This window comes from Orbicella franksi, chromosome 4, assembly GCF_964199315.1.
Source record: "Orbicella franksi chromosome 4, jaOrbFran1.1, whole genome shotgun sequence".
In the NCBI taxonomy this organism is placed as follows: Eukaryota; Metazoa; Cnidaria; class Anthozoa; order Scleractinia; family Merulinidae; genus Orbicella; species Orbicella franksi.
The window spans coordinates 4,193,539-4,219,800 of record NC_138148.1 but is presented as its reverse complement, the minus strand read 5'-3'; the positions used below and the strand labels follow the sequence as shown (position 1 = coordinate 4,219,800).

Genomic DNA, 26,262 nt, shown 5'->3' with positions numbered 1-26,262 from the left:
CATATGTAAGGGAAATCTGCGTCCAACGCGATCATCTAGACTCACCTTGTTTCCATCTAAATATTTTAACACCAAATTAAACAAACTAAACTTCGAGTACTAATTTATTCCCCGCGCGAGACTACTAGGGTTGTTACCAGGGTTGTTACAAGGGGTGTGACCAGGGGTTTCTTCTCTTGCGTTTTGAAATAATTCGGGTATTTTGGGGATAGGACTTAACGTACGAAATTTCCGGAAAAATGTTTTCGCTAAAGATCAGGGCCCGGTGTTAGAAGGATGGAATAATGCTATCCACAGGACAAATCGCTATCTAGTGGGTAAGTGTTGACAAAACAAACCACCCTATCCATCAGATACCGTAAATTGCCGCTTGTAAGCCCCTCCCGGTTTTAGACCCATCTACCTGTAAACTAAAATACACCCCCCTCTAGCTCTCCTTGTTCTGAATTCGTTTTATTATGTTTTAAAGTTCGATTACTAGTAAATGAAAAACCTATTTCCATCAACACGTGCAGCTATAGCTCGTCTCGAAACTGTTTAATCATTTCGGTTATAAGCCCCCTCGGATATGATTAAGCCCCTCCGTTTATAAGCCCATCTAAATGCCTCACACAGTTGTACAAGCCCAGGGCTTAAAAGCGGCAGTTTACGGCAATGTGCTAAACAGTGGGCGTTATCCACCCTTTGAACAACTGAAGCCAGAACTAGGCCATGCATCATGAGATATACCGTTGTGAGCATAAAAAACAGATTACACGCTACAAAACGAGCAGGGGAAAATGACCGCGCAAAACTAGAACTGTCGAACGTCCCGCTCCAACTTTGTCTGTGAACAGTTGTTCCCCCTAACCAGGACGTCCTTAGCTCCAAGCTGTCAGCGAGCTAGCGAGCTGGCTAACCACTACCACGCAGAGCGAAAGTCGACCCACCAACCGCAAGTGCACGAGAGAGGTTTTGAGCTTTCCGGAAAAGACTCACTGGTAAAGGGGTCGAACTGAAGAGAGACAAACACTGCAAAGTGGACGTAGTCGTATCAACGCTTCTATCTATACAACCTGAGAAAATACGGGAGTCTACCTAAAGAGAGACAACACTGCATACTAGGCGTAGTTGAATCAACGCTTTTATTTATACGATCTGAGAAAATACTCATTAGGAAATTATGCTAAGAAATTCGCATTGATACACTGATGGCTTCAGTTGTTTAGTTGAATCGAAACATGACGTTTCTGTAATCTTTCCCTAACACTCAACTCTAAAATTGGTTTCTACATCACATTGCGTTATCGCAACCTTCTTTACCTAGTCTGGCAACTACTTAGTCCCTTCCCTAGGCCCGATTTCCGCTGCTTTTCCGGGTTCGTCCACCTGACAGCGGCTGGCAATCGAGCATGCCCCTTCCCCCGAGTCAAACGAAAGCTAGTCCTTCTCAGGGTGTAGAACGAAGACAGGCACTAGAAATGACGTTGCCAAAAAGGGCTACAAACAAAATCGTGATATGCTTTGAGGTACGGTAAAACAATTTTAGAGCAAGTTTCACTGCGTTACTCTAGCAGTGGGCACAAGCTATACAGGTATCGTACACCTTCTTAACAGGAGATGATTGAAATAGAAGCAACAAGCTAACCAATGTCACGCGGGAAAACGCTGTTTGGAAAACTCCACCATTTTATTAATGAACTACACGATGAAGATCATGGCAGTGAAAGAATTGCTATCCACGGATAGGCGACAATGAAGCGTATTTACATTATTTAAATAGTCTGTAAAACTCTAAATGGCATTCACATGTACACAGATGGAAAGTACAAATAAGAATTAAGGAAAAAACACTAATCTAACAGGATCATTTGACCAACCCCAGCTTTTTGGCTTCTGTCTCGTAGATAAGAAGGCGCCACATCTTCACCACAAACACCTCTGCTTCTTCGTCTAACACCTGCGAGAAAAACATTCCCACTCTCACTACTATGATCAGAATCACGCACCGACACCGACATTTCCGAAGAATAGCTCGAAGTATACATTGCGTGGTTGTTCTTTTTTGTTTGCACACGTAGTTTTAGTTTGTCTGCAAACGCGTTTCATTGTATGCGCGTGTAGTTTGATTTGTTTCCACGAGCGTTTCTTTAAAAAACGTATCACTTGTCTGCATACGTTTATAGAACGAGGTATACATTGCATGGCTTCTTGTTTTGTTTGCATGTGTACTTTTCTGTTGTCTAGACACGCGAATAGTTGTGAAAACAATAAAATGCATACGAAATGAAAACAATTACTGGGTTAATAATTCTTGCTGTACTTTCTTATCTCCGCCTATATAAACGGTACAACATTTGTTGATCCTAAAACGTACAAAGTACAAACATTTTTACTAACCATGGACACATCCTCCAGGATATGTTTTGGCGAACTGCGCGCTATGACCTGGAGGAAAAAACACTCAAAATTAATACTTACAGCCAAAAGATTAAGGTCGAAAGGCTATGGGTTTGTTTTCCCCGGGCGCCTGACCTCCACCCGCGACGAATGTTGTTAAACCATCAAAACAGATGAAAAGAGAAATCATGATTCTCTGTTCTAATCGCTTTTTTGCACTGCTTCCACACAGTCCACACACGAGACATCGCGTAAACGATATGCCTCTCTCGGAGAGGGGCCCTTAGCCACAACTACTCCCCCTCCCCCCCTCTGCACCTTCGATAATACATACCACTCCCCTTATTTGAGCAAGGAAAGGTTTCACTACACTCACAACCAACCCACCCACTCACCTTCACATTGTTAAGCAAGAAGTGTCACCCTCACAATTGAAAATCAAAACAGCTACTCCATAAAAATGCAAAAGTTATTCAAACGCATGTGTGAAAAGTTACTTTTGACCAGGATTGCAGTTTACTGAACTAACAAATAACGTCCTACCTTGCTACAAATGAAGTCTGTTAAGGTCAGCTCCTCTTCGCCAATGTACTCAATTATTTTCTTATTAACCCAGGGTCGTATTCTACGATCCACAAGACCCTAAAATGAACCAATCAGGAGTTTAGGATTTGAACTGTGCACGTGATCACAGCCTCGCGCCCAGATCCCATTCGCTATATTAACGTTACAGATACAACATACGCAAAATTAGTTACACTAACATATTCAGTAAGTAGCGCGAGATCTGGCGTGGAGTCTGACTACATACTAAATATAGGAACTGTACTTACATCACATGATGATCCAAGTGTCCAATGAAATCGCAAGTAAGAAGACTTGACAAGCGCATATTCAGTCAACACTGAGCCACCTTAAAACTAAAACTTCTTGGGTATACAGACTTTCTACGAGCTGTTTTGTAATATTTCCTCCAAAAATGCCGCGTTTTGGTGAACGCCCAGTGCCCAGAGAATTTGTTAAGATTGCGGTGAGATTAGCTTTAATTACAGATCGCTAATTTTCCTGATCGCTAGACACTCCGACAACTTGACGCGGACAGTCATTACGATTTCCCAGTTAACACAGTCCGAACAGGGCATTTAAACAAGAACGTACGCATTGTTTTACATGGTACTAATCTGAGCAAGCTATATTAAGCTTACATGTTCCGCTACTGTGGCGTCCAAGGGGGCGAACAGAGCAACAACCTCCACCTGAAACAAAACATACCCTGAACAGCACACACCTACCTGGTCTACAATACTCCAATCCAAGCTATAAGCAAACAGTTCTTCCTTAGCAGTAGGAATACGTTCTATAAGCGATTTAATAATCCGTTTCTTATCTTCAGCTTCATCACTCTCGTCCTTAGACGCCTCCTCCTCGTCCAGTTTGACCAGTTTCCGCTTGGGAACCGCTCCTGCCAAGTCATCATCGTCAACGCCGCCAAACACTGCCTCGAGTTTCTTACGACTCGCCTGGCTGGCCGCGGAAGGCTGGTGTCAAACGAAACAATAAAAGGTTACACTCTGTTGCTGTTGTAGCCCCGAACGCTCCCAGTACTTGCTGGTACAGATATGATATTTAAACACCTGTGTAGAGAGAACTTTCTCACAACACAATGAACCAACCTGGTGCTCGATTTCTTCAACCCCCCCCCCCTCTTCGCCCCCCCCCCCCCCCTCCCCACCTCATGCAAAGAGAAAAAAAAAATTGGCAGGTGAAGTCAATAGACCATTACCGAATTACCTTTAGCCTCTTTCTTAAAGTCAAAGTGCTGGCCATCCTTTTATATGAAAATGAGATTTCATTCACATGCAAATTAAACTCATTTTCATAATAATTTTTCACCAGGCCATCAGACAGGCAAGGTAAGGTTAAAGGATGCCGAAAACTGTGGTTTTCGTACCAGAGAAGACAACACTGTATTATAAGGAGGTGATGTTATGTATCCTAATAAACTGAAATCGACGTTAAATATTTTTACCATGTTACTGCTCAACTTCATCTCAAATCCAAACGCCTTCTTGGGTGCTGGCTCCACGTCTGCCTCAGCTTCTTGCCCATTCTCTCGCGATCTTTTCATGCCGACAGTGACCGGTGAAGAGTCTGTTGACCTGGGGCTTGGTGACCAGTTCGATACAGGGGCTGGTTCAACCTGAGGAACAAACTTAAGAACAACGAGACAAGTTAAAATACGGATTCTCCTCACCGAAAGCCATAAATTTCTTGTAACGCCAGTTCTAAGAATTACGTGGTACATCAAGACAACACTACCAACATGATGATTTAATCATCGGTTATTTGCATGGTCTCGTTATTGTTAGGAGAAAATAGATGCAGATCAGGAAAGGTGGAAACTTACATGAGGTTGTGGTACTACCGCAGGTTTAAAGGTTGGTTGTAAAGCGGGTTTAGGCTCTTCCTCTCTGTCGCTGTCTTTACCATCCTGTACATGAACAAAGCAGCTCACTGAGTCGAGGACCAAACAAATTTTTCGCCAGAAAAATTCTACGTGAAAAGACGCCCGTTGATGACGAAACAAACGTAACGTACGTGCCCTCGAGGGGTTCGAGATTTTTGTACGAGGATTCAACCTTGTTCCCAGACTATCTCAGACACTGAAATCCAATATGGCGGGCTGTCACAGCAGACATGCAGCTAAAGACAGGAATTGCACTCTATTAAGCAGCTAACCATTCCCAAGTCAGCGTTACCTTAAGCTAACCGAAACGCTACACAGGCTAACCGGAGTGCTGTTCAGGCTAACCAAAGTGGTATTTAGGCTAACTGGAGTGCTGTTTAGGATAAGTACAGTGATATTCAGGCTAACCGGAGAACATTTAATGAGGTGCAATTCTTGTATTTAGCCGCAATTCACAGCGGTGTGGCCGCCATCTTGCATTTCACTCCCTGAGAGTCCCTTTCAAGATTACTGTTGATGACAAATAAGTACCCAGTCTTTGGAGTTTGGTACCGGTATGTGTCCCTCAGCTCAACAATTCAACGTTTAAAAACTACTCTTTGCAATAACGCCTTAACGCTTGACAAGATTTAAATTGCCTGTTAACTTGAAAATGTTGACGGAGAACACCCAATATCAGAGCTTTAGAAACAACAACACTCGACAAAGGTCTGAATTATTAGTGAAAATAGTCATTATCTAGATGCATCTGTACGCTCTGCAACGGATGCTCTAACCTGCTCATCCATTTCTTCCGACTGAGTATCAACAATTTGTTTTCTAATCTCTTCGATTTCCTCCATTTCTCGTTGCCGGTCTCTTTCGTCGGCTTCCACCTCCATTTCTCGCTCCCGCCGCCGTCTCTGCAATGCGCTTCCCCTTCAAGAGATAAACAAAACTGTAAGTTGATGTTTTAGCTGGGTTTTGCGTTTTCGTAGCTTCGTGAATGGTTTTAAAATTCCTGCAACATGATATGACCAGTCAGAGCGAGGAGGCAAAACTAATTCAACTTTGATTGGCTGCAGGGTCGCGAAGTTTTCCTATGGCTACTATTAGTACATTAGTACTAGTACTATTACTACTATTACAAGTTAAAAGTAGAGAATTAGCTGTAAATTAATTGCTGCTAGTCCTCTAAGGAAGTGACCAATAATTGTAACGTATGGCAAGCGAAAGCCTGTGTAGGACGTAGTCAGTTCTACGACGACCGACTCATGAAAATATAGCTGGTAAATTTCTTGGACGTTTATCACTGTAAATGTAAGACGTTTCATCGTCACTTACTTGTAATATTTAGGATCATCTTTGTCATCTTCGTAGTCTTCAAGAAATGTTAATAAATGTTTCCTCTCGCGGGCCTAAGTCAGAAACAGAAAATAAGTAACCGTATTTAAACAGAAAATAAGTAACCGTATTTAAACAGAAAATAAGTAACCGTATTGACTGAACAACATGAGGAGATTTTTGTTTATTTTGAGGATAGTTGAACCCTTTCGTCCCACGGCTCTTCATCGAATGAAGTGTCTGAGAAATTATCTGTGCTTCTCTTTCTTTCTTTCTTTCTAAACAGATGATCGACCCAGCCGAACTTTTTTTTTCAATGTAAGGAGGCGTTTCTCGGAACTGTCATGGCCGGATACACATACCACGACTTATCAAGAATTTGGACTCTCTTGGTGTCAACTTTTGCATACATTCAGCTCGTTTGACAGTTTCTGTTCTCTTACTCTCATTCATTCGCTCTTGTTTTTGTGTGGTCCAGTCCACTGGTGACAGGCACACGGTATCAATTCCAATCGTTTTTATTTCTTTTATTGTAAGACTGACAACAAAGAATGTGATCATACCTGTTCATCTTTCTTCTCCCCTTCCTTTTCCATCTCTCGCTCGTATTCTCGGCCTCTCTTCCGCTCTCTTGCTTCCCAATTTTTCAAACGCTAAAAGGAAACGGAAAGGAAATAAATGCACGTTGAACAAATACTTCTTAGTTTATCTTATTTTCCCTATTATTCAGTTTTGTCTGAGACGTTCTCAAAACTGATTTTTTTTAGCCAAGTGCTGTTGGTCAATATTGTCTCGCAACGATTGGTTCAAAACTGAAAGTAAAATGAAACTTTTGACAGCTAGAAGGCACGACAAAGCATGTTACTGACAGTAAAGTCTGGAAAAATATGCAACTGGTGAAACGCGGGGGAAAACATATTGGTGGTGGAAAGTAGGGAAAACTTTGAAATGGCTGCAAAACGCGGGAAAGAGGGCAGGCAATGGCAAGCGCGGGAAAACGTCAAACCGGTAGAAAGCGCGGGAAAATATGCTAGCAGTGCTTGATGGTACAAGTCCCATTAGCGCAGCGCATAATTTAACTTAATTCCATTGAATTGAACTCAGTTCCATTGCATATTGTATATTGAGAAGTAATTGGTTTTCTGCATCACCACACTTCATGATTGGCTTAAAAAACTCGCGCCGCTTTTTCATCCAATCAAAGTAAAACCAAAACCAATCATGACTCCTTCGCATACGTTTTCTCGCGCTTCGCGTAGGCTACATGCAATTACTTCACGTTTTGATTGGTTAATTGGATTGTCTGTGTCCTTTGTGATTGGCTAGAGTGATTACACTGGTTTTGGTTTTACGACGTTCAATTGAAAACTGCTCAAACAAGAATAAACGGAAAAACTTTCATCTAAAAGCAAGTGAATTAGTCTAACCTCTTGGTAAGATGCATCCTTCTCCCTCTGTCTCCTCTCTCGCCGTCTTCTGTCTGCCTCCTCCTCCTCGTCATAATCACGATCCTTCTCTCTGTCACGGTCAGAATCACGGTCTTTTTCACGCACCTTGTCGCGATCACGATCTCTATCGCGATCACGGTCTCGGTCACGATCATCACGATCACCACGATCACGGTCTTTTTCTCGGCGTTCACGTTCTTCGCGTTCACGTTTTCTTTCCCTTTCTCTTTCTCTTTCCCTCTCTCTTTCCCTATCTTTATCTCGGTCTCTATCTCTGTCTCGGTCCCTTTCTCGATCTTTATCTCTTTCCCTTTCTTTTTCCTTCCTTTCCGACTTTTCCTCTTCCTTTCTCTTGTCCTCTTTCTGAAAAGCACCAACAGAAAGACGAGGAATGATGAGAATTAACAACATCAAGTAAAAGAGCGGTTAACACGATGAATGTCTGTAGTTTCCTACAGACTGCGAATGGTCGTTAATGTTTCCACTCTCTCCAAAAGATCCTGAAACAAAATACGCTGCCATTTAAATTAGCGTTTAAGGCAGTCGAAATTCAATTTTAAACCTCAGCAAGGACATTTTCTTTATCCCAGTTAACGTCTCCTTGATTACAACTTGCATCTGTTCAAAAGAAAAGAGCAACAACTGTTTTCACAAAACACATTCACACAGGACAAGCACAAGACACGTACAAGACACGAACCGTTCACAGAACACAGTCCATTCATACTTACCATGTTCTTGAAAGTCTGTTGTATGTACCGGCTTCACTCAAGTACTTGGTACATCTCTCGAGTATTGATTATTAATTACTCTACTTAATTAATTTTATTAATTGTCCCCTTTTCCTATACATTTCTTCCCCCTTGTACTCTGATGAGTCCCTTATGGTTAAAGGCGTGAAAATGAAAAGTTTTGCCAAGTTTTTCTGAATGGTCTATTACCTCTTATAGGAACTTTTCCTTTATATGAGATTCCCTCCGCACTAGTTTACATTACATGCAATGAGCCCCTTGGGGAATTTATTGGAAAACAAAAACCATGTGAAATGTGAATACACCCGTTTTTATCGCTTCTTTAGTGTTTCTTTTTTAACCAAAGTGACCTTAAAGCTAAGGAGGGTTCGCATAACTTGTTTCTTTAGCTTCTTAGTCATTTTCAATTATATATGTGGTGATGATATCAGGTCTACAATACCAGTTTAACACTGGCTGACACAATCCAATAATCATTTTCATAGTTTGACTACGAAAATGTCATTATTATTTTTTTTAAAAAAAGAAAACATATTCTCATAGTTATTTTAACTTCCAACAAACAAAATGGATTTAGGCAAACACCTGTATGCCCAACATTTATGAGGACAGTTTAGAACAAACCCAAAGATTCTGAAGAAGTGGAGCGCAGTTTTTGTTCTTCAACTTCAACCTAGTTATTCACATTGGTATACATCCCAAGAGGTTTCATTCTTTGCTCCAATAAGTCGGCCAGGTTTAAAATTTCTTCTATAAACTGACTATTGTTTTTTTTTTTTTGGCACAGGTTCACAGCTATTGACTGATCAAATTGTGTATTCCACTTTAGCTATTTTATAACAAAGATTTTACATACTTACTTACCGCCACTCATCCTAGAAGCAGAAAATGCAGAAGAGGAAATCGCCCATTCTCACCAACTCATCAATTAACTGTTTTATGTGTCAATAATAATGCTGATTAAACCTCTGTACATACGTAATGTACATCAAAAAGGTGTGCTTTCCATCTACACAAAATTCAGGGTCCACACTCCAATTTACATTGAACATACAAGCTTGTTTTGCGCGGAAATGGTTAGGCAGCGTAAATGGCATAGTTACTGGTTTGATTAAAATATGATTTGAAATAAACCCCATATTTCACGTTTAGCTTCAAATTGTACAAACACTGACAACACAACAAGAACTAATAACAATAATGCAGAACAAAAACGAAGCTTTTCAACTTTGTTAATCTGGGCCAATCATTGATGGATACACAGATAGCATTTCAATATGTTTGAGTTGGTCTGGTCTGTTTTTGTTCTCATAGTTGTTGCTGTTTACAGTAGCCCAACAGTTTTAGCTGTACTTTAGTTTATGTCCCTTCAAGTTCATACATGCTGTACCATACTCCTAAAACAAAAGCTGAATGACCCAACACAAAATCAAACCAAAAATGTACTACAAGAAAGTACGAAAAGAAGTCAACTTACCCTGTACGTGTCTCGAAAGCTTCGGATCTCCCGTGACACTAAGCTTTTCTTTTCTGTATCCATATCCAGTCCTTCCAAGTTTTGCTGAGAAGAAAGACAAATTATATAAACACACAACCATACAAAAACACCTTTTCTACTTAAATATCATTTAATACCAGGGTGCACAGAAAGCCATGTTTGATGACTCAAGACTAGACAAGTGCCTTTTGCTTATGGGCCAGCAGATCCTGACCAAAGGGCAAGAGAAGTTTTTTGGGGAACATTTGTGAGGAAATTCAAATTTCAGAAGAACTTTAAGTGACAAAATCATTGTATTGATTTGATTTAAAACTCACTTATCATGCTACACTGTAGCATGAAATTTTGGGGAGGCTAGTGAAAAGCTTTCTGGCTGGTACATCACAGTTATAACTTGCCCAAAGGGCAAGCTCAAAAATTGGTTTTCTTCAAATGTGGATTACATTGTTAGGGTGGCTGGTAAAAGGCAAAGGGGGCAAGAAGATGGCAACCTATTTTTTTAACCAGTCTGCAAAATGAAATGAACTGTAAACAGCCAAAGTGTTGCTTAAGGAGCATAGATTTTCACCACATAAACACCTGCAAATTAGCAATAGCTTTTCAAACAAGCATTTGTGTATAGCCAAAACAGGCTTTGAGTAAACTGGATGTCAGCAAAGGTATAAAACCTCATCTTCTATTTGAAGAGGTAACATTTTAGTACAGAATATTCAAAGTTATCAAACATGGCATACCTCTGAACCACTGTGCGTGGGCCGATAATAAGTATCACCTAACAAAGAAAGATGAACAACTGCATTAATCCAGGTCCACAAACCAGCGCCAAATGAGAACAAGAGTTGGCACAAGTTGATGAGAACTGAACTTGTTAATTGAGTATGGGATAATAGAGTGAAAAAAATATTGAAGGTTCAAGCAAAAACTTGAGGACACTGATGAAAATTTAAGAGGGCATGTTTAAATTTAACAAAACAGCAACAAATCAATGAAAACAAACTCACATACCTTCTGTTTTCCTGTTTAAAATATCAGAATGCTCTACTAATATCTGCTCAATAGCTTTCTGGACCCTTGTATCCTCTGCCTGAAACAAAAACAAAAAACAAAACAAAACAAAAAAAAACATTAAGACATGTACAAAATTTAACAAAGAGAGTGCAGTGCTACAAACTGTGCAACTTATTTGATTTTTTTATTGAAACATACAGACCTCCATATAGTTAGATTTGCACACAGGTAAAGGTAGTTATCTCCAGTTGATCGGAGTATTTATAATTTCCACCCCCCCCCCCCCCCCCCCTGGATGGGATGCTATTCATCACAGGGTTACCCCCATCCCCCAGCATTAAATTAGCCAGTACCCATTTAAACACCTGGGTGGAAAGAGGCACTGTGAGTGTATGGCGCACTAACCATGAAATTTGAGGTTTTCAGAAGGCTGAAACACGGCAAAGAAAAAAACAATATCCAATTTTTTTTTTCTATTTTTGATTTCTGTATATCGATCTCATATGCATCAAGCAATCAGGTACACACCAAAGGATTAGAAATTAATTTTAAGACAAACTATTCAGTTTGCTATAGCTGTAAACAATTGAATTTATTATCGCTTTTTAAAAGTTATTGTTCCTGAAAAACACCATTGGGGAGGTTCAATAAAATTAATTTATGTAAGCAAGAAAATAGGATTTACTAGAAATATGTTCTATTACTTACTAATGTATCTTCATCAAGATCGTCATTATCATCATCTTCGTCATCATCAGCTTCCCCATCCTCTTTCTTCTTGTCTTCTGGGTTCTACCAAAGATGTAAAAGATTTCCTTAACATAAAGTTGTTACCAGTTAAACTGACAAATAATTATTTTGTAACATAAGCTTTCAAAAATGAAGCCACTGCACATGCTAAATAGCTTTTGCACTTTACATCAAACTGCCTACAAATTTGTTAAACAATGCCTTAAGAACCATTTGTGTGACCTAGCTTTTAAAGACAAGTTCACATGTAAACATAGGTAGCAAATAATTTTTTATTGATTTGATTAACAAGAATTCTTGTTTCCTTAGCAAAATTCTTTCAAAGTTCTTTTGACCATTACTGTACATTCTTATCAGAATTTACACAAAACACTATCCCGTTGTTTGGTACATTATCAACACACCTCCACATGTGCTAGTATAATTTTTTAGAAAGTATATTTTATACTTTCCTTGACTTCATATTGTACAAAGTTTCAATGAGCTACCTTTTTCATTTCCTTTTTCTTCTCAGCTTTGTACTCATCAAGATAGGTCTTGGTTTTAGCATCCACTTTAACCTACATGTCCACCAGGAAAAAGAAGAACATGAAAACATATATTAAGAAAGGGCATGTTGTACACATGCAGTGTACACATGCAGTGGCTAAGCTGCATTTGGCAAAACTATTTACATGCACTTCTATATACATTTAACTAGATTTATGTACGTACAGTAGCTCCATAACAATATCATCAAAGTAGCAAGTGGTGAAATATAAACCCTTCCTAAGTAATGACTGCCTCACATTTCTTTCACTCCTCCATATGTACAATATCATTCAGCTTTCACAGATGTCAGTTTTCCACAACTTATTTGATAATCTATTCATAAACACTTTCAGGACAACATGGGACCTTAAGATGCTGATTGGAGTACTTAAGAGCATGACTTTGTAAATCTAGTTCTTATGCTTTTGATTATCACATTTTGCGCATTTCTCACGTTAATCTTGTAAGTAAATAGTCTCTTATTCAACAACAAGGTGAAGTGATTGATGACTCTGGGAACATAACTGGATTGACATTTTCATGCCATACTGGCTCTTAATCTCATACTCATACTTCTATAATAATAATGGTCCCCATAGGAACTAACGATATGCACCTTTATCTTTTTCTCTCAAATAGAATTAAAATCACATTAATCCTATGTCCTGTTTTACTTTGTCCACTGCTTCTGGTCCTAACTGAGCAATTCTATTTCAATATTCTCTCCAAACTGACCTATCAACATTTCAGACAGACCAGCACAGTATTTGGGATAGCAGCTAAAATGTACCAGTTGTCAGCTTTGACAATCCCATACAATGTAAATGTTGAATACTCATGGGAGTTCACGTGGGGGTTAAGCAGAATGGCTTAACCAATATACACGTTCAGGAAAGAATCTGAAGATTTACAAGATGATGAACAATAATTTACTTACAACTAATGCCTTGTCTCCCAGTACTTTAGTATGAAGTAATCTTATGGCTCGAAGACTTGCTTCAGGGTCTCCATAATCACAGAATCCAAAAGCTACAATGTGAAGAAAAACAATTAATACCAACTTGGATGATTTTATCTTTATTTTTTCCACTTTAGAAGTTTCAATCAAGTATTAAACAGTGAGCATGTGCTTACCTTGTAATTTTCCCTTGGCTCCTTGCACACGTTTCCAGTTTACTACAAGACCGCATTTCTGCTCTCACAAAAACATAACACGATACACTGAGGATTGCCTTCACCAAAGACCAGTTTAACAAGCATATTTAATCACAGTTAAGAATTTAGAACGAGTAGAGGAAATATACATACCGTTAAAATTTGTCTTATAAGTGCATCAGACGCTCTCTCAGTTATATTACCTACAAACACTGTTGTTGTTTTGGATGAATTTCCTTGATTTTGATTCTGAAATGAAAATAAATCGAAATAAGCACTCAACACTGGACACAGTCATTTCTACAGGCTCTGCAAAACCTTGTTATGACCGACATAAAAGAGTACACAATATTGATTATCCATATACGTGTCGAAATAACCGTTACATATACCTTCTTATATTACAAAGGTTTTATTTATGGGTAAAAGCATAATTTGTATAATTGCAATGATCACTCATGTCTTCATAGGACACACTTTCTGATAGTGTGATACTGTGTACAATACAGTGTAATATATACAATATATGAGCTTTACCCATGAGATTTCCTCTTGTGTATTGAAGAACATGCACCAGGTTGTTCATAGCCCAATTAAGCTAACCCAGGATTGATGAGAATTTTGATTTCAGTGAGGTTTCCTGTTTATATTGTTTGTCCTTCTGTTTTGAGCTTGAGTAATCTAAAACTACACGTACACAAAACATAAGAAGTGAAAAAGATTTGTATACAAGAAAAATTAATACTTCAGTCAACTTTTAATCCTGGGTTAGCATTAATTGGCTTTCGAACAACCCAGCCCAGCCCTGAACTTAACTGATAACCCATTAGAAAATAAACATGAAATGAAAAAGATAAACCACTAACCTGGTTATTAGTGTGTTTATTTTCTGGTCTGTATTGAGTTCGCCCAGAGGGAATTGTTGTCGGAGTAGGAAGAAGAGGCAGACCAGGTGGCTGGAGGTTAAAAACAACAACAACAATGAAATAAAACCTGCCACAATGACGTATGCCAATGTCTGGCATGTCAGCTCTCCAAGTAACATATCCAGTTAATCACTAGCAAGAGTGAATAGAGGTGATTGGATGAAATCTTTTACTTACTCTGATGGCATTGTTACAATGGGCATTATTTCTTACAACTTGCCTAATAACAGTATATATTCACCAGTGGCAGATCCAGACCTTGAGCTAAGGGGGTGTGGGGAAGGAGGGGGAAGGGGCAGTTCTGTTTTGATTGCCCTGCCAGCTTTTCTTCCTTCTGTGATTTCTTCTTTCATAACCCAAAATAAGGGGGGGGGGCAGCCCCCCCAGGCCCCTCCCCTAGATCTGCCACTGTTCACAACTGTATTATGATAAGTCCTACATGACTGATTACAGAATGTACATAAATGTAATGTTTTCTCTGTAACAAGACTTGTATACCCACATATAAGAACCTACTTGATCCTACTTGGCTAAACAGGTTCTTCTATTTTGGAGTATTAAAATGGCAATTTTCTGCCAGCAGGTTCTTAAACCACTATGAAATGTACAGCTATGTAAAGCAAACTGTTACTTACAACTGCAAGAGGAGGAATTCCTGGAACAGGTATTGGAGGTTTGGTGGGTAAAGCAGGTGGAACTGTTGAACAAAGAAGTGTCCACTCTGATAAAGTTGCCTTATATTTATGAACATATAGAATGATGTACATGTTACATGTATATGTTGGCAACAATAAATTAGTGAATTTAAAAATTTGAATGAGGGAGGTCACGCGATGACGCAACGCAGGTAGGACACACGAGTTCAGAAGGTGCAGAAGCCACACACAATTCCTTAGAAGATTTCCTGAGGGTTGAATTCTTCGAGAGACACATGCAACTTCAAAACATTGAGGTGATGAGGGCCCATCGAACGAATGTCAACCAATGAGCCACGGAGGCGAACACCTCAACGGTTAGGCCGATTCATATCCATTTTTTGAGGTATTCGGACAAAGTTCAAATTCTTAAGGTCACCACAAATGCTTTGAAGGACAATCCCTTTCTAGACAGTCAGATTTTTATTTCTGATGATGTCTCAAAGAACGTCCGTAAAGACCGAGCAAAGCTTTGAAAAGACTATCTCAAGGGGATCAAAGAAAGAAGTGATGTCGAATTTGCATTCATACCTTGGTCGGTACCGGCGCAAATTTTGTTCAAGGATCGAAATTGCTCAAAATTAAAATCTTTCAAGCTTCCGGATGAGTAAATACGTTCAACTTGTTTTTGAAATCAATCTACTGACAGAGGAACATGTCTACGCTTTGACGTTTATTAATATTTTGCTCAAATATCTTCGATTGTTATTGTTCTAGGTTATCTCCCTGTTAACATTCTGATATTGAATGGTGAGTTTGTTCGTTACGCTAGTTATTAATTCGAGTTCAGATTTATTAACACTGATATTGACATCTCATGTATAGTTATTGTAAGAACATTACCAGGGTACTACTGCAGTGTATGTCAAGCTCTAAGAGCTAGAATACTCTTTTGGCTTTCTTTTAGTTTTCTTCTTTAAGTATAAGATTGAGTATAAGCACACTAGTTCAATTCGAGTGATAATCGCCTTTATGTGGAGATCCCGACGGGAGTGCATTGCAACCACAGGATGGTAAGTGCACTTTCGTTTATATGTATGTGTGTTTTTGTCATTGTGTGTGTGTTGATTTTTGTTCTTGCTTGCACTGTGTTGAACACTTTACTGTTGGATGCAATAATCTCTACTTTTAAACTGATACCATGCACATTGAAAACATTATCTCTAACATCATTGTATTTAAAAAAGCGGCAGTTACTCCAGGCAATGAAACAACCTCCCGTATATAGTTAAAATGATGAGTAAACAAAACTCGAAGCCTGATACAATTAAATTATTATCCTTTAACGTGAGAGGGCTAAGTAATTTAAAAAAAAGAAGAGCAATATTTTCCTGGTGCAGAAAGCAAAAAGCCGATTTCATATTTTTACAAGAAACGCATTCAAGCAAGGAGCGTGAGGCTCAGTGGAAAAAAGAATGGGGTGCAGAGATATTATTTTCTCGTGGGAGTACAAACGCCAGAGGTGTCGCGGTGCTTATAAAGAACAGCTCTGACATTGATATAATGATGTCTCAGACAGATTCGAGTGGAAGACTTTTGTTGTTTAAAGCTTTGATCAAAGAGGAAAATTATACAATTGCAAATATCTACGGGCCCAACAAAGATGCAGAAGCTGTTCAATTTTATCATAAACTATCAAAACTATTAAGAACCAATGATTTCGGAAATGAAGAGAACATAATTATGGGAGGTGATTTTAATTGTCCCCTGAATATTAATCTGGATAAAAAAGGTGGAATTCAAATTCCCCAGAGGCACATCGTAAAATCTATTGAAGAAATTCAAGATGAGTTCAGTCTCCATGACATTTGGCGTATAAAAAATCCAAATCAACAGAGTTTCACTTGGGGTCGCTGTTATCCTTTTGTATTTTGTAGATTAGATTACTGGTTGATCTCGGATAAACTGCATGATTTAGTTACAAATGTGGATATTTTGCCCTCAATCAAATCAGACCATTCTGCAGTATTCCTACGCTATTGGCAAATGAAGAATGTAAAAAGATGATCATTGATAAATTGCCTATTTGGCTTGAGGAAGCAAAGGATCTCAGAGACCAAAGATCAATTTGGGATTGGATAAAATTTAATATTAGAACCAATTCTATTATTTTCTCAAAGCGTTTATTGCAAATTCGACAAAAACATGAAAGAGAATTAACTAACAAATATCAAGAATCATTAGCTGCCTTTCAAGATAATCCCTGTGACAATACATGAATAACAATGGAAAGATATAAAAGCAAACTTGAATTGATGTATGACAAAAAAGTTGAAGGTTTAATTATATGGGCAAGGGCACGATGGCACGAACACGGAGAAAAGAATAGTAAATATTTTTTAAATTTGGAGAAACGCAACCATATTAAGAAACATATTAGAAAATTATATGTTAGTGGAGTTATCTCTACCGATCCACTCTCGATAATGAACGCACAAAAGCAATTTTACACTAAGCTGTACAGCAGCTCCAAAACAAAGTTAGACACTCCAGATGCAGCAATCTTCTTTGAAAATCCAAATCTATCAAAGCTATCAAGTGAAGCAAGTGCGAGACGCGAAGGAAAAATAACAATTGAAGAATGCCAAAACATTATCAAAACATTCCGACTAGGTAAGACTCCTGGAAATGATGGTCTGCCAATTGAATTTTATAATGTATTTTGGTCATCAATCGGTGAAATGGTGGTCGAAAGCTTTAACGAGGCTTACATGTATGAAGAGGGAGAAATGTCTAACTCACAAAGGTAAGGGGTCATTACACTTATCAAAAAAACAGGTAAAGACAGAACCCATCTTGAAAATTGGTGACTGATTTCTCTCACCAATGTTGACACTAAAATAGCATCCAAAGTAATAGCAACACGAATTACTAAAATTTCACCAGAGATAATCCACAGCAATCAGACTGGATATGTTTCAGGTCAATACATAGGGGAAGCAGCTAGATCAATTCTAGATGTCATGGAATACACTAAAACATTCGATATTCTGGGTATATTATTATTCATAGATTTTGAAAAGGCATTCGATAGCCTTGAATGGAATTTTATGTTTAAATGCTTAGAAATTTTCGGCTTTGGTAACAGTCTTGTAAGATGGCTGAAAACATTTTATAGAAATGTATCCAGTTGCATTATAAACAATGGATCTTTTCTGCTAATTTTGAGTTAAGCAGAGGTGTTAGGCAAGGGGATCCTCTGTCACCATATCTATTTGTGATCGCAATTGAGATTTTAGCTGCTGCAATCCGAACTAGTATCGATATTAAAGGAATTAAATTAGACTTATAGGAATGGAAACTTGTCCAATATGCAGACGACCTCACTGCCTTTTTATCCGATTTAACATCCACACAAAATCTCTTTAAATTACTTGATTGTTTTGGAAAACTATCAGGTTTAAAGGTTAATTATACTAAAACAGAGGCAATGCGGATTGGTTCATGTCATGACAGCCCCGAGAGACCCTTATCTTTAAAATGGTGCAAAAGCGTAAAAGCTCTTGGGGTACACTACAGTTATAACAAAGCAGTGTCTTTTCAGAAAAATTTTTACGACAAGATTGCCGAAATTAAAAAACAAATACATCAGTGGAGCTGGAGAGGTCTCTCTTTATTTGATAAAGTGTCAATCATTAAAAGTCTTCTTCTCCCTAAATTGGTATATATATTTTCTTATGGTTGGCGAAATGGTGCAAAATTCACAAAGTTTATATTCATTCACATTTAATGTTGTTATTATTATTCACGAATATATTTATTCACATTCAACAACTAAATTTATATTCAAGAAATATACTAATTCACATTTAACGACGTATTTCGTATTCACGAATATATTTACTCACATTTACGGGATGTATTCATTCACATTCAACGGTTTATATTCATTCACATTCACGATCGAAATATTGGTTCAACACGGTGCAATATTCATTCAACATTTTCTGCGCACCGCCTTCGCGCATCATTAGGTCCCAGCTCACGCTCTACAATTTCTGAACGCAATATGGCGGACGAAGGAAGCCTTATTATATGAAGGGGTAGAACAAAGACCAAAGACCCCAAACACAAATGTTACATTGGTAGGAACTTTCGATCTCCTACAAGAGTACGAAGGGGAATGGAACACCGCGGAAGTAGGATTGAGAGAGAACATCCAAATAAGGCTCGAGTGTAGCTCTCCAGCAATTACTACCTTTCGTCAGTATCATAGGGCAGCACTGAATGAAATACTGGGAAATATATGTCTTTTGCATGGAGAATGGATATGACACGACTCATCAAACTGCACAAACCTTGCAGTGTATTCTGTGACCAGCCCTGAGGTCTTCCGAACTCGATATTCAATATCGGAGGTAGTTCTTGGGGAGCAGAGATGGCGCAGTGGTGACCCTCGCCTCCCACCAGTTTGACCCGGCGATGAGTTTGTGGTTGGTTCTCGCCTTGCTCGAGGGTTTTATCCGGGTGCTCCGGTTTTCCTCCCCGCACAAAAAAACAGCATCTCCAAATCCCAATTCGACCAGGATAGAGGGTCTGAATGAAAGCCCGCTCTTCCTCTCTAAATATTTTAATTCTAATTTTTATTTTCCTTCTGCAACAAAGATCGTCGGGTTTCACGTGGACAAAGCTCAAATGCTTCTTGTTTCAAGGTGGACATTGAAACGTCGTATTGTGGAGTACGGGCTTCTCGATGATTTCGCATGAGCAACTAGACAATCTCGTAGAACGTTTCATGATGAGTGATCAGTCAACGGGATGGAAGAGGGAGAGTATTGGCCATGTTGACCCTGGAGACTCTAGAATTAGCTGGGCTGTCGTAAGACACCCTCACATTTTTCACCCCTATGACCACTTCGCACCCTTGATGGCCACTCAAACCTTTGCGTCGCTAAGGGAAACAAATCTAGGACAATGCTACAGTTCTGTTATTAGTAGAACATTTAAACAAAAAAAACCACAACAACAACGCTAGTATAGTTTTTTTTTTACATTGTTTTAGGAGTACCTTGTTAAAGATTAAAGGTTAATTAAAGGAAAATCATCAATACCCCCATGCATGACAGTAACCAGGCTATGGTGTCCGTCAATATGCCACAAGCTATTTGGAGCAGCCACAGAACACGCTCTCCTAGAAATTACAACAGCCCAACGGATTCTAGAGTTTCCAGGGTCAACGCGGTCAATACTCTCCCTGATTCCATCCCGTTGAACTCTGAGACCTATAATGATCGAAGATGTCCGGTCACCAAGGAATACCCGAGCAAAGTCCCATGATCACTCATAAAACGTTGTACGAGATTATCTACTTGCTCATCCAAAATCATCGAGCAGTCTGTTATCTCCTCTAGCCCATGTAATGTTTATGTTCAGTTGTGTATGTTTGGGGTCGTTTGTCTTTGTTCTACCCCTTCATATAATAAGGCTTCCTTCGTCCGCCATATTGCTTTCAGAAATTGTAGAGCGTGAGCTGGGACCTAATGATGCGCGAAGGCGGTGCGCAGAAAATGTTGAATGAATATTGCACCGTGTTAAACCAATATTTCGATCGTGAATGTGAATGAATATAAACCGTTGAATGTGAATGAATACATCCCGTAAATGTGAGTAAATATATTCGTGAATACGAAATACGTCGTTAAATGTGAATTAGTATATCTCTTGAATATAAATTTAGTTGCTGAATGTGAATATTTATATTCGTGAATAATAATAACAACATAAAATGTGAATGAATATAAACCTTGTGAATTTTGTACCATTTCGCCAACCATATTTTCTATTCTCTCACCTCCCTCGGAATTTATATCCCTGATTCAAACAATAATATATAAATTCTTGTGGAAAGGGCCTGATAAAATAACCAGAAGAGCTACAATTAATTGTTCTGACTATGGTGGGTTAAATCTCACTGATTTAGAGACTTCAATTAAGTCTCTTAGATTAGCATGGATTTCGAACATTTTCAATCCTGAACCGTCTCCATGGAAAAGCTATCTTAGACATTTGCTCAAACCTTATGGAAGTTTTTTCTTTTTTCACTGCAACTATAATATTAATGACTATCATATTAATTCAATTTTTTATTTAGAAATGCTGCAGTGGTGGTCTGAATTTCGCTCAAATTTTTCAACGGATTCTAAAGCTTTTGACTCTATAATTTGGAATAATTGTAATACAGTGAAACCCTGCTCTACGGACACCCGCTTAATACGGACACTCGCTTATAACGGACAGTTTTCTTTGTCCCGACAACTAAAAAGCTCATATATTTTCTCTTAAATTAGCCCGCTTAATACGGACACCCAGATAATGCGGACACTTAATCATCTCCCTTTGGTGTCTGTATTAACGGGGTTCCACTGTATAAAGATAGACAGCAAACCGATCTGTTATCATAACTATATGAATGTTGGGCTAATTTTTATCAGCGACTTAATGTATTCTCGGAACAATGTTGAATCCTTTAACATAGCAAAGGACAAGGGTCTAATGGCTCAAATTACTTGATGTGGTCTGCTGTTCGTTGCTCTGTGCCAAAGCATTTAAGGAATCTCATCATCGATAGAAACGTTTTAAATACACTTGAGTTAAAATGTGGTAACAAAGATTTTGATCCTCTCTCGAGCAAGAGTAGAAACTTTTATGCTTTTCTCATTCAAGAAAAAGCCAAACATTCAAGAGGGTTCTCTAAACTAATGTCAGATTTTAAAGAAGAGACTCGAAAAGCGTTTGTACTGGCAAAATCAGTTGCTCTTGAAACATTTATACAATGTTTTCAGTTCAAAATTTTAAACGACATTTTGTTTTTGAATACCCGATTAGCAAAAATCGGAAGGATTCAAAGTGATATTTGTACGTTTTGTCAAACCTCTCGAGAAACATTAGAACATTTCTTTTATCAATGCTCCTTCTCAACAGAATTTTGGACTAAATTTGAAAACTTTTGGTTGACAGTAACCAGGGAGCAAATAAAACTGGACTATATTAACATTATATTAGGAATATTAGATCAGAGATCTAACCTGCTCAACTACTTTATCATTTTAGGTAAAATTTATTTATGGAATCGTTGCAAAAATAAACAAATCCCTCTCTTTTTGCCTTTCGAAGATGTGGTCAAGAGAAAATATGAAATTAAAAAGCTTATAGCCTCTCAAAGCATCTTAAGCTTTTTTTTGGACAGGAGTAAGTGCTGCTTGTAAATTATGTAAATTTATATGTACATTCATGATAATTCAAATAGCTGTATTGTAATTTCATATAAAGTATCTTGTTAACACGAAAAGTAATTGTGTAATTAGAGTACAATGTAGAGTAAGATTTGTATTATCAGTTGTGTAGGCAGAGCATCTGTAGTAGTTGTTCTGTGTAATCGTAGTGTTAGTAGTAATCGTAGTGTGAGTAACGGTCGTATTGTAAGTAAGGTCAGTTGTGGCATAAGTGATATTAGTATTGTAAGTAATGTAAGTATTGTAGGTAACGTTAGTATTGTAAGAAGCCTTAGTAGTGTAAGTAATGTTAGTATTGTATGCAATAGTAAAAAAAAAAAAACAAAAACAAAATTGGAAAGTTTAAATGTACTAAACTCAAGCGTGGTGTCACTAAATTTAATCAACACAAAATTTTGACTACATGAGTACTCTACACAAATGAAACACTACCGTAGGGCATGAAAAAACCAAGGTCCAATTGCCCGGGGGGGGGGGGGGGAGAGTAAATTTTTCTCTTGGGCAAGTGAAAATAGAAGTTTAGTGGTCCGGTGGGGAAGTGAAATTAGTCTCAGTGGTCTTGTCAGTGATAATTTCCAATCAAAAACAATTTCAAAACTTCAGACTGCAAGATGAGCATAACAATGAGTCGAAAACATGGATTAATTTAAAATCCAAGCATACGTTGCTTGTGTTCGTCCTCCGATTGCCATATTGGCTACCATATTGCATGTTTGGAAAAAAGAAGCCTGGCAAGAGAGTGTGTTCATGTGATGTCATCAAATTCTGAAATCCAAAACTAAAGAGCCACTAAAGGTTTTATCCTCATCAGGCATAAGAGGTACTAAATTTACATCTGTTTACAACTTTCCAGCTCAATAGTGAACTTCGTTTGGAAACCAGTGCGTTTTAAATTTCGGAGTTAGGGTTGTGCATGAGAGAAAGCTAAAATCACGTTTGTCAAAAAATATACACTTATCTCGTGATTTTTAGCCATTTTAGGAGTTAAAGTATTAGGGAAAGTGTGTGTGTAAATGTTTTTTGGTTCGGTTCATATAATCAGTCAACTAGATGGCCAAAGCAAGTTCCAGATGATTACACTATTTTCTGGCCGCCATATTGGAGGGCTAAGGAGGTCCACCAACCTGACAGCTCCATACTAGGCTCTATAATTTTGCGCAGAATATTTTGACAAATTTGTCAACTTTGGGACAATGCACACACCCTAAATTTGGAGAACTGTCTTCTTTATTTATCTTCTATAATATCACAATTTCTTGACTTTATCCACTGAATGGTTTTTGATTTTATTTTTTATTACGTAACAATGAACACACTCCATACTAATAAAGCACATGGTAGATTAAAGATCGCAACGAAAAACACAAACATTCTGTATTTCTTTCCATAGTTGTGCCTATTGGGCAAGTAATATTTTAGTGGGGGCCCACTGGATTTCACAATTTTTTTCCTACCCTGCATTTTGAACACTCCATGGAATCATGGCCATGATCATGACCTAGTTTGTGGTTAGTTATTTTGCATTAAGGAAGCAGTGGAACAGAACACTTGCCACCATAAAATTACACTAAGTAACAGTATTGACCATAGTTGGAGGGTAGCAATGTCACAAGTATCACAAAGTTGACACAACAAAACTCGTGCTCAAAAGTATTACTTGCTTGCTGTACAAATCCTGAACCACATTATACCAAAGCCACAATTTACAATTTAGAGCTGCATCAGTCTGATAGACCAATGCATTCCTTAAATTGAGCTAAATGGCTTCAGAGGCTTATATCGCTTTGAGTACAGGAAACTATTTCATATTTTAAGTCAACTCTATATGAAGTTATTTATGCCATAAAGAGCGACGAATCTCTAACAAATATGAATTACAACAATCAATCAATCAATAACTTTATTAATGTGTCAAATACATTCTAGCCGAGGATAAAAAAAACCCTCTACTAATAGGGGGCACAAAAAATAAATAAAATAAATTATAAAATTTCAACGACATCAACAAGTCCCAGAATAACTCGGCACAGAAACGAAACCTTACTTCATTCAACTTCAAAAGAAGTTGTAAATCTATACATCTTTTATTTTTACAACAATTATCGGCATTTAAAATTGAAAGTCAACTAAGAATGAAATTTCAGTTTTGCAAGAACAGTACATAAGCTTACACGACAGTACGTACGAATATGCATGTAGTCAAGAGTTTGTCGACCGTACTATGCCTCTAAAAGCTGCGTATAAATTATTGCAGTTTTGAAAGAAACTAAGGAACTCCAACATTTTTTAAAGCTGTAAAAAGAAGGCCTTGGATTCTGTAGAACAAGTGGAAAATGCTCCAGGCCTGACTGTAACTGTGCAGTACAACTGGCAGCCAACAGTGAGCATCAACTAAGATCACACACGATAAAGAACGGGCAGGTTTAACTCTAAAATACTCACTAAAAGCGCTTCTTAGCGTCTCATGGAATCTCCAGAACATTTTAAATCCCTTTGCAAAGCGTTTACGACACTCTGTATGCTAGTTTTCTCACCTGCAGTGCCTGGTGGAGGCATCGGAGGAGGTGGAAAGCCGGGAGGAGGACCAGGAAACGGTGGCGGAGGAGGCAGCCCCGGCGGTAAATTACCAGGAGGCGGCATTCCGGGTGGCATAGCGCTTGAAGGAGGACGGATTCCCGTTGGAGGATGGCCGAGTGGCTGTTGTGGTGGCGGATGATACGACATCGCGTGAAAACCGATCAGAAAATTTGTAAAACTTTGTCAAAGAAAAGTTCGCGGCGAAAGCAACATGGCCGCCCTCGTGTTTAAAAAACCAAGTGTACGCTGGGAAACCTCGTTTCCAGTATCCTGAAACGGCCGTTGATGCTTTGAGTCACTTTGGCTTAACAGCTTTTCGATCTGCTTGTTTTCTTCATCACGAACCCCACAAATCCAAAGCATGAATTCATCATTTTATTTTTATAGCAACAAACGAGTGGCTTTTAAACCAAGGAAAAAAACAGAAATTAAAGCGAAGCGCATGCGTAAAAATGTGCGCATGCGTAGACAAGGGTCTTTGCACCACAAGGAACACAGTGAACACAATGAGCACTATATATATATTCCTTGGACGCTAATTTAAGTAAGTCTCTCCAGGGGGGGGGGGGCCAAAAAAAGTCATTTGGTTGGGAGACACTGATATTCCTGGCGCGTTAAATTTGCATAGTCTCTCCTTGCCACATATTCTTCGTAGCCGTTGAACAATTGAAGAAAAAGAAATATGCGGCCATAGTAGTGTATACTGTACTTCTTCTACTATACTATACTATACTTCTTCCTCTTCGAGGCAGAAGGCGACGTGAAGGGAGAAGGAAAAGTTTTCCGAAATATGTTGAAACACATCGGAGCAGGGAGGCAGCGAGCAAAAGGAGGTATACGTTGGGGAACGGACAGTGGACACCGTTGGCAACGTCCACCGTTGCGGCGAAGAGGGAAGCGGCTACGAAGAGAGGACGTCGAGCTGCGAACGAGAAGCAAGGGAAAACATGCGAGCGAAAACAAGCAAGGGTGGCGACTCGGGAAGAGCAGCGGGCACAGCGAGGGAAGGCGTCGAGAAGCCACTAAGATCAGGGAATACCGGATAGAGAGCGGAGACAGAGGGCAAAGTAGAAAACAGAGAGAATCAACGGCTTCGAAGAACAGACACAGAGAGTTACTAGGACACAGAGTAGGGCACAGAGCGGGGCTAAGAGTAGAGCACAGAGCGGGCCTAAGACACAGAGAGTTGCTAGGACACAGAGCAGAGCTAAGATCGTTTCTAGACCACGTAGCAGAGAATCATATGTTGGATAGAAAAGACGGTAAAAGTTTTTTTAAAGCCACAAAATTGTGCAATATTTGGAGCTTGATTCATAGAACACTGACTTGTCCAGATGCAGAAGGTGAAGACAAATCAAACAAGGACAGACTAGTTGTAAAAAAGAGTTTTAACACTCCAATAGGAGTTCACGGTTTTACACAAGCAAACTGCTACACGGTAAAGGTGGTATACGACCAACTTAAACAACGACCAATCACAGCATATCCTATCCATCCATGAAAACAAAATAGAGAAACCTC

General features: G+C 38.7%; 1 protein-coding gene across 1 annotated transcript; it reads right to left on the bottom strand.

Moving 5' to 3' along the window:
- Positions 1–1,107: 1,107 nt before the first annotated feature.
- Positions 1,108–24,977, bottom strand: LOC145486031 (RNA-binding protein 25-like). Its single transcript, XM_081464727.1, has 21 exons — positions 24,699–24,977; positions 14,873–14,934; positions 14,178–14,267; positions 13,465–13,560; positions 13,291–13,348; positions 13,094–13,185; positions 12,114–12,185; positions 11,584–11,667; positions 10,873–10,951; positions 10,602–10,639; positions 9,847–9,930; positions 7,597–7,980; positions 6,733–6,822; positions 6,170–6,243; positions 5,623–5,764; positions 4,787–4,870; positions 4,409–4,591; positions 3,672–3,917; positions 2,923–3,021; positions 2,380–2,427; positions 1,108–1,939 (listed from the first exon to the last, which is right to left on the bottom strand). Exons 1-21 carry the CDS (start codon positions 24,886–24,888, stop codon positions 1,847–1,849), a joined length of 2,388 nt encoding a protein of 795 aa, XP_081320853.1. The 5' UTR covers positions 24,889–24,977; the 3' UTR covers positions 1,108–1,846.
- Between the last annotated feature and the right edge of the window lie 1,285 nt (positions 24,978–26,262).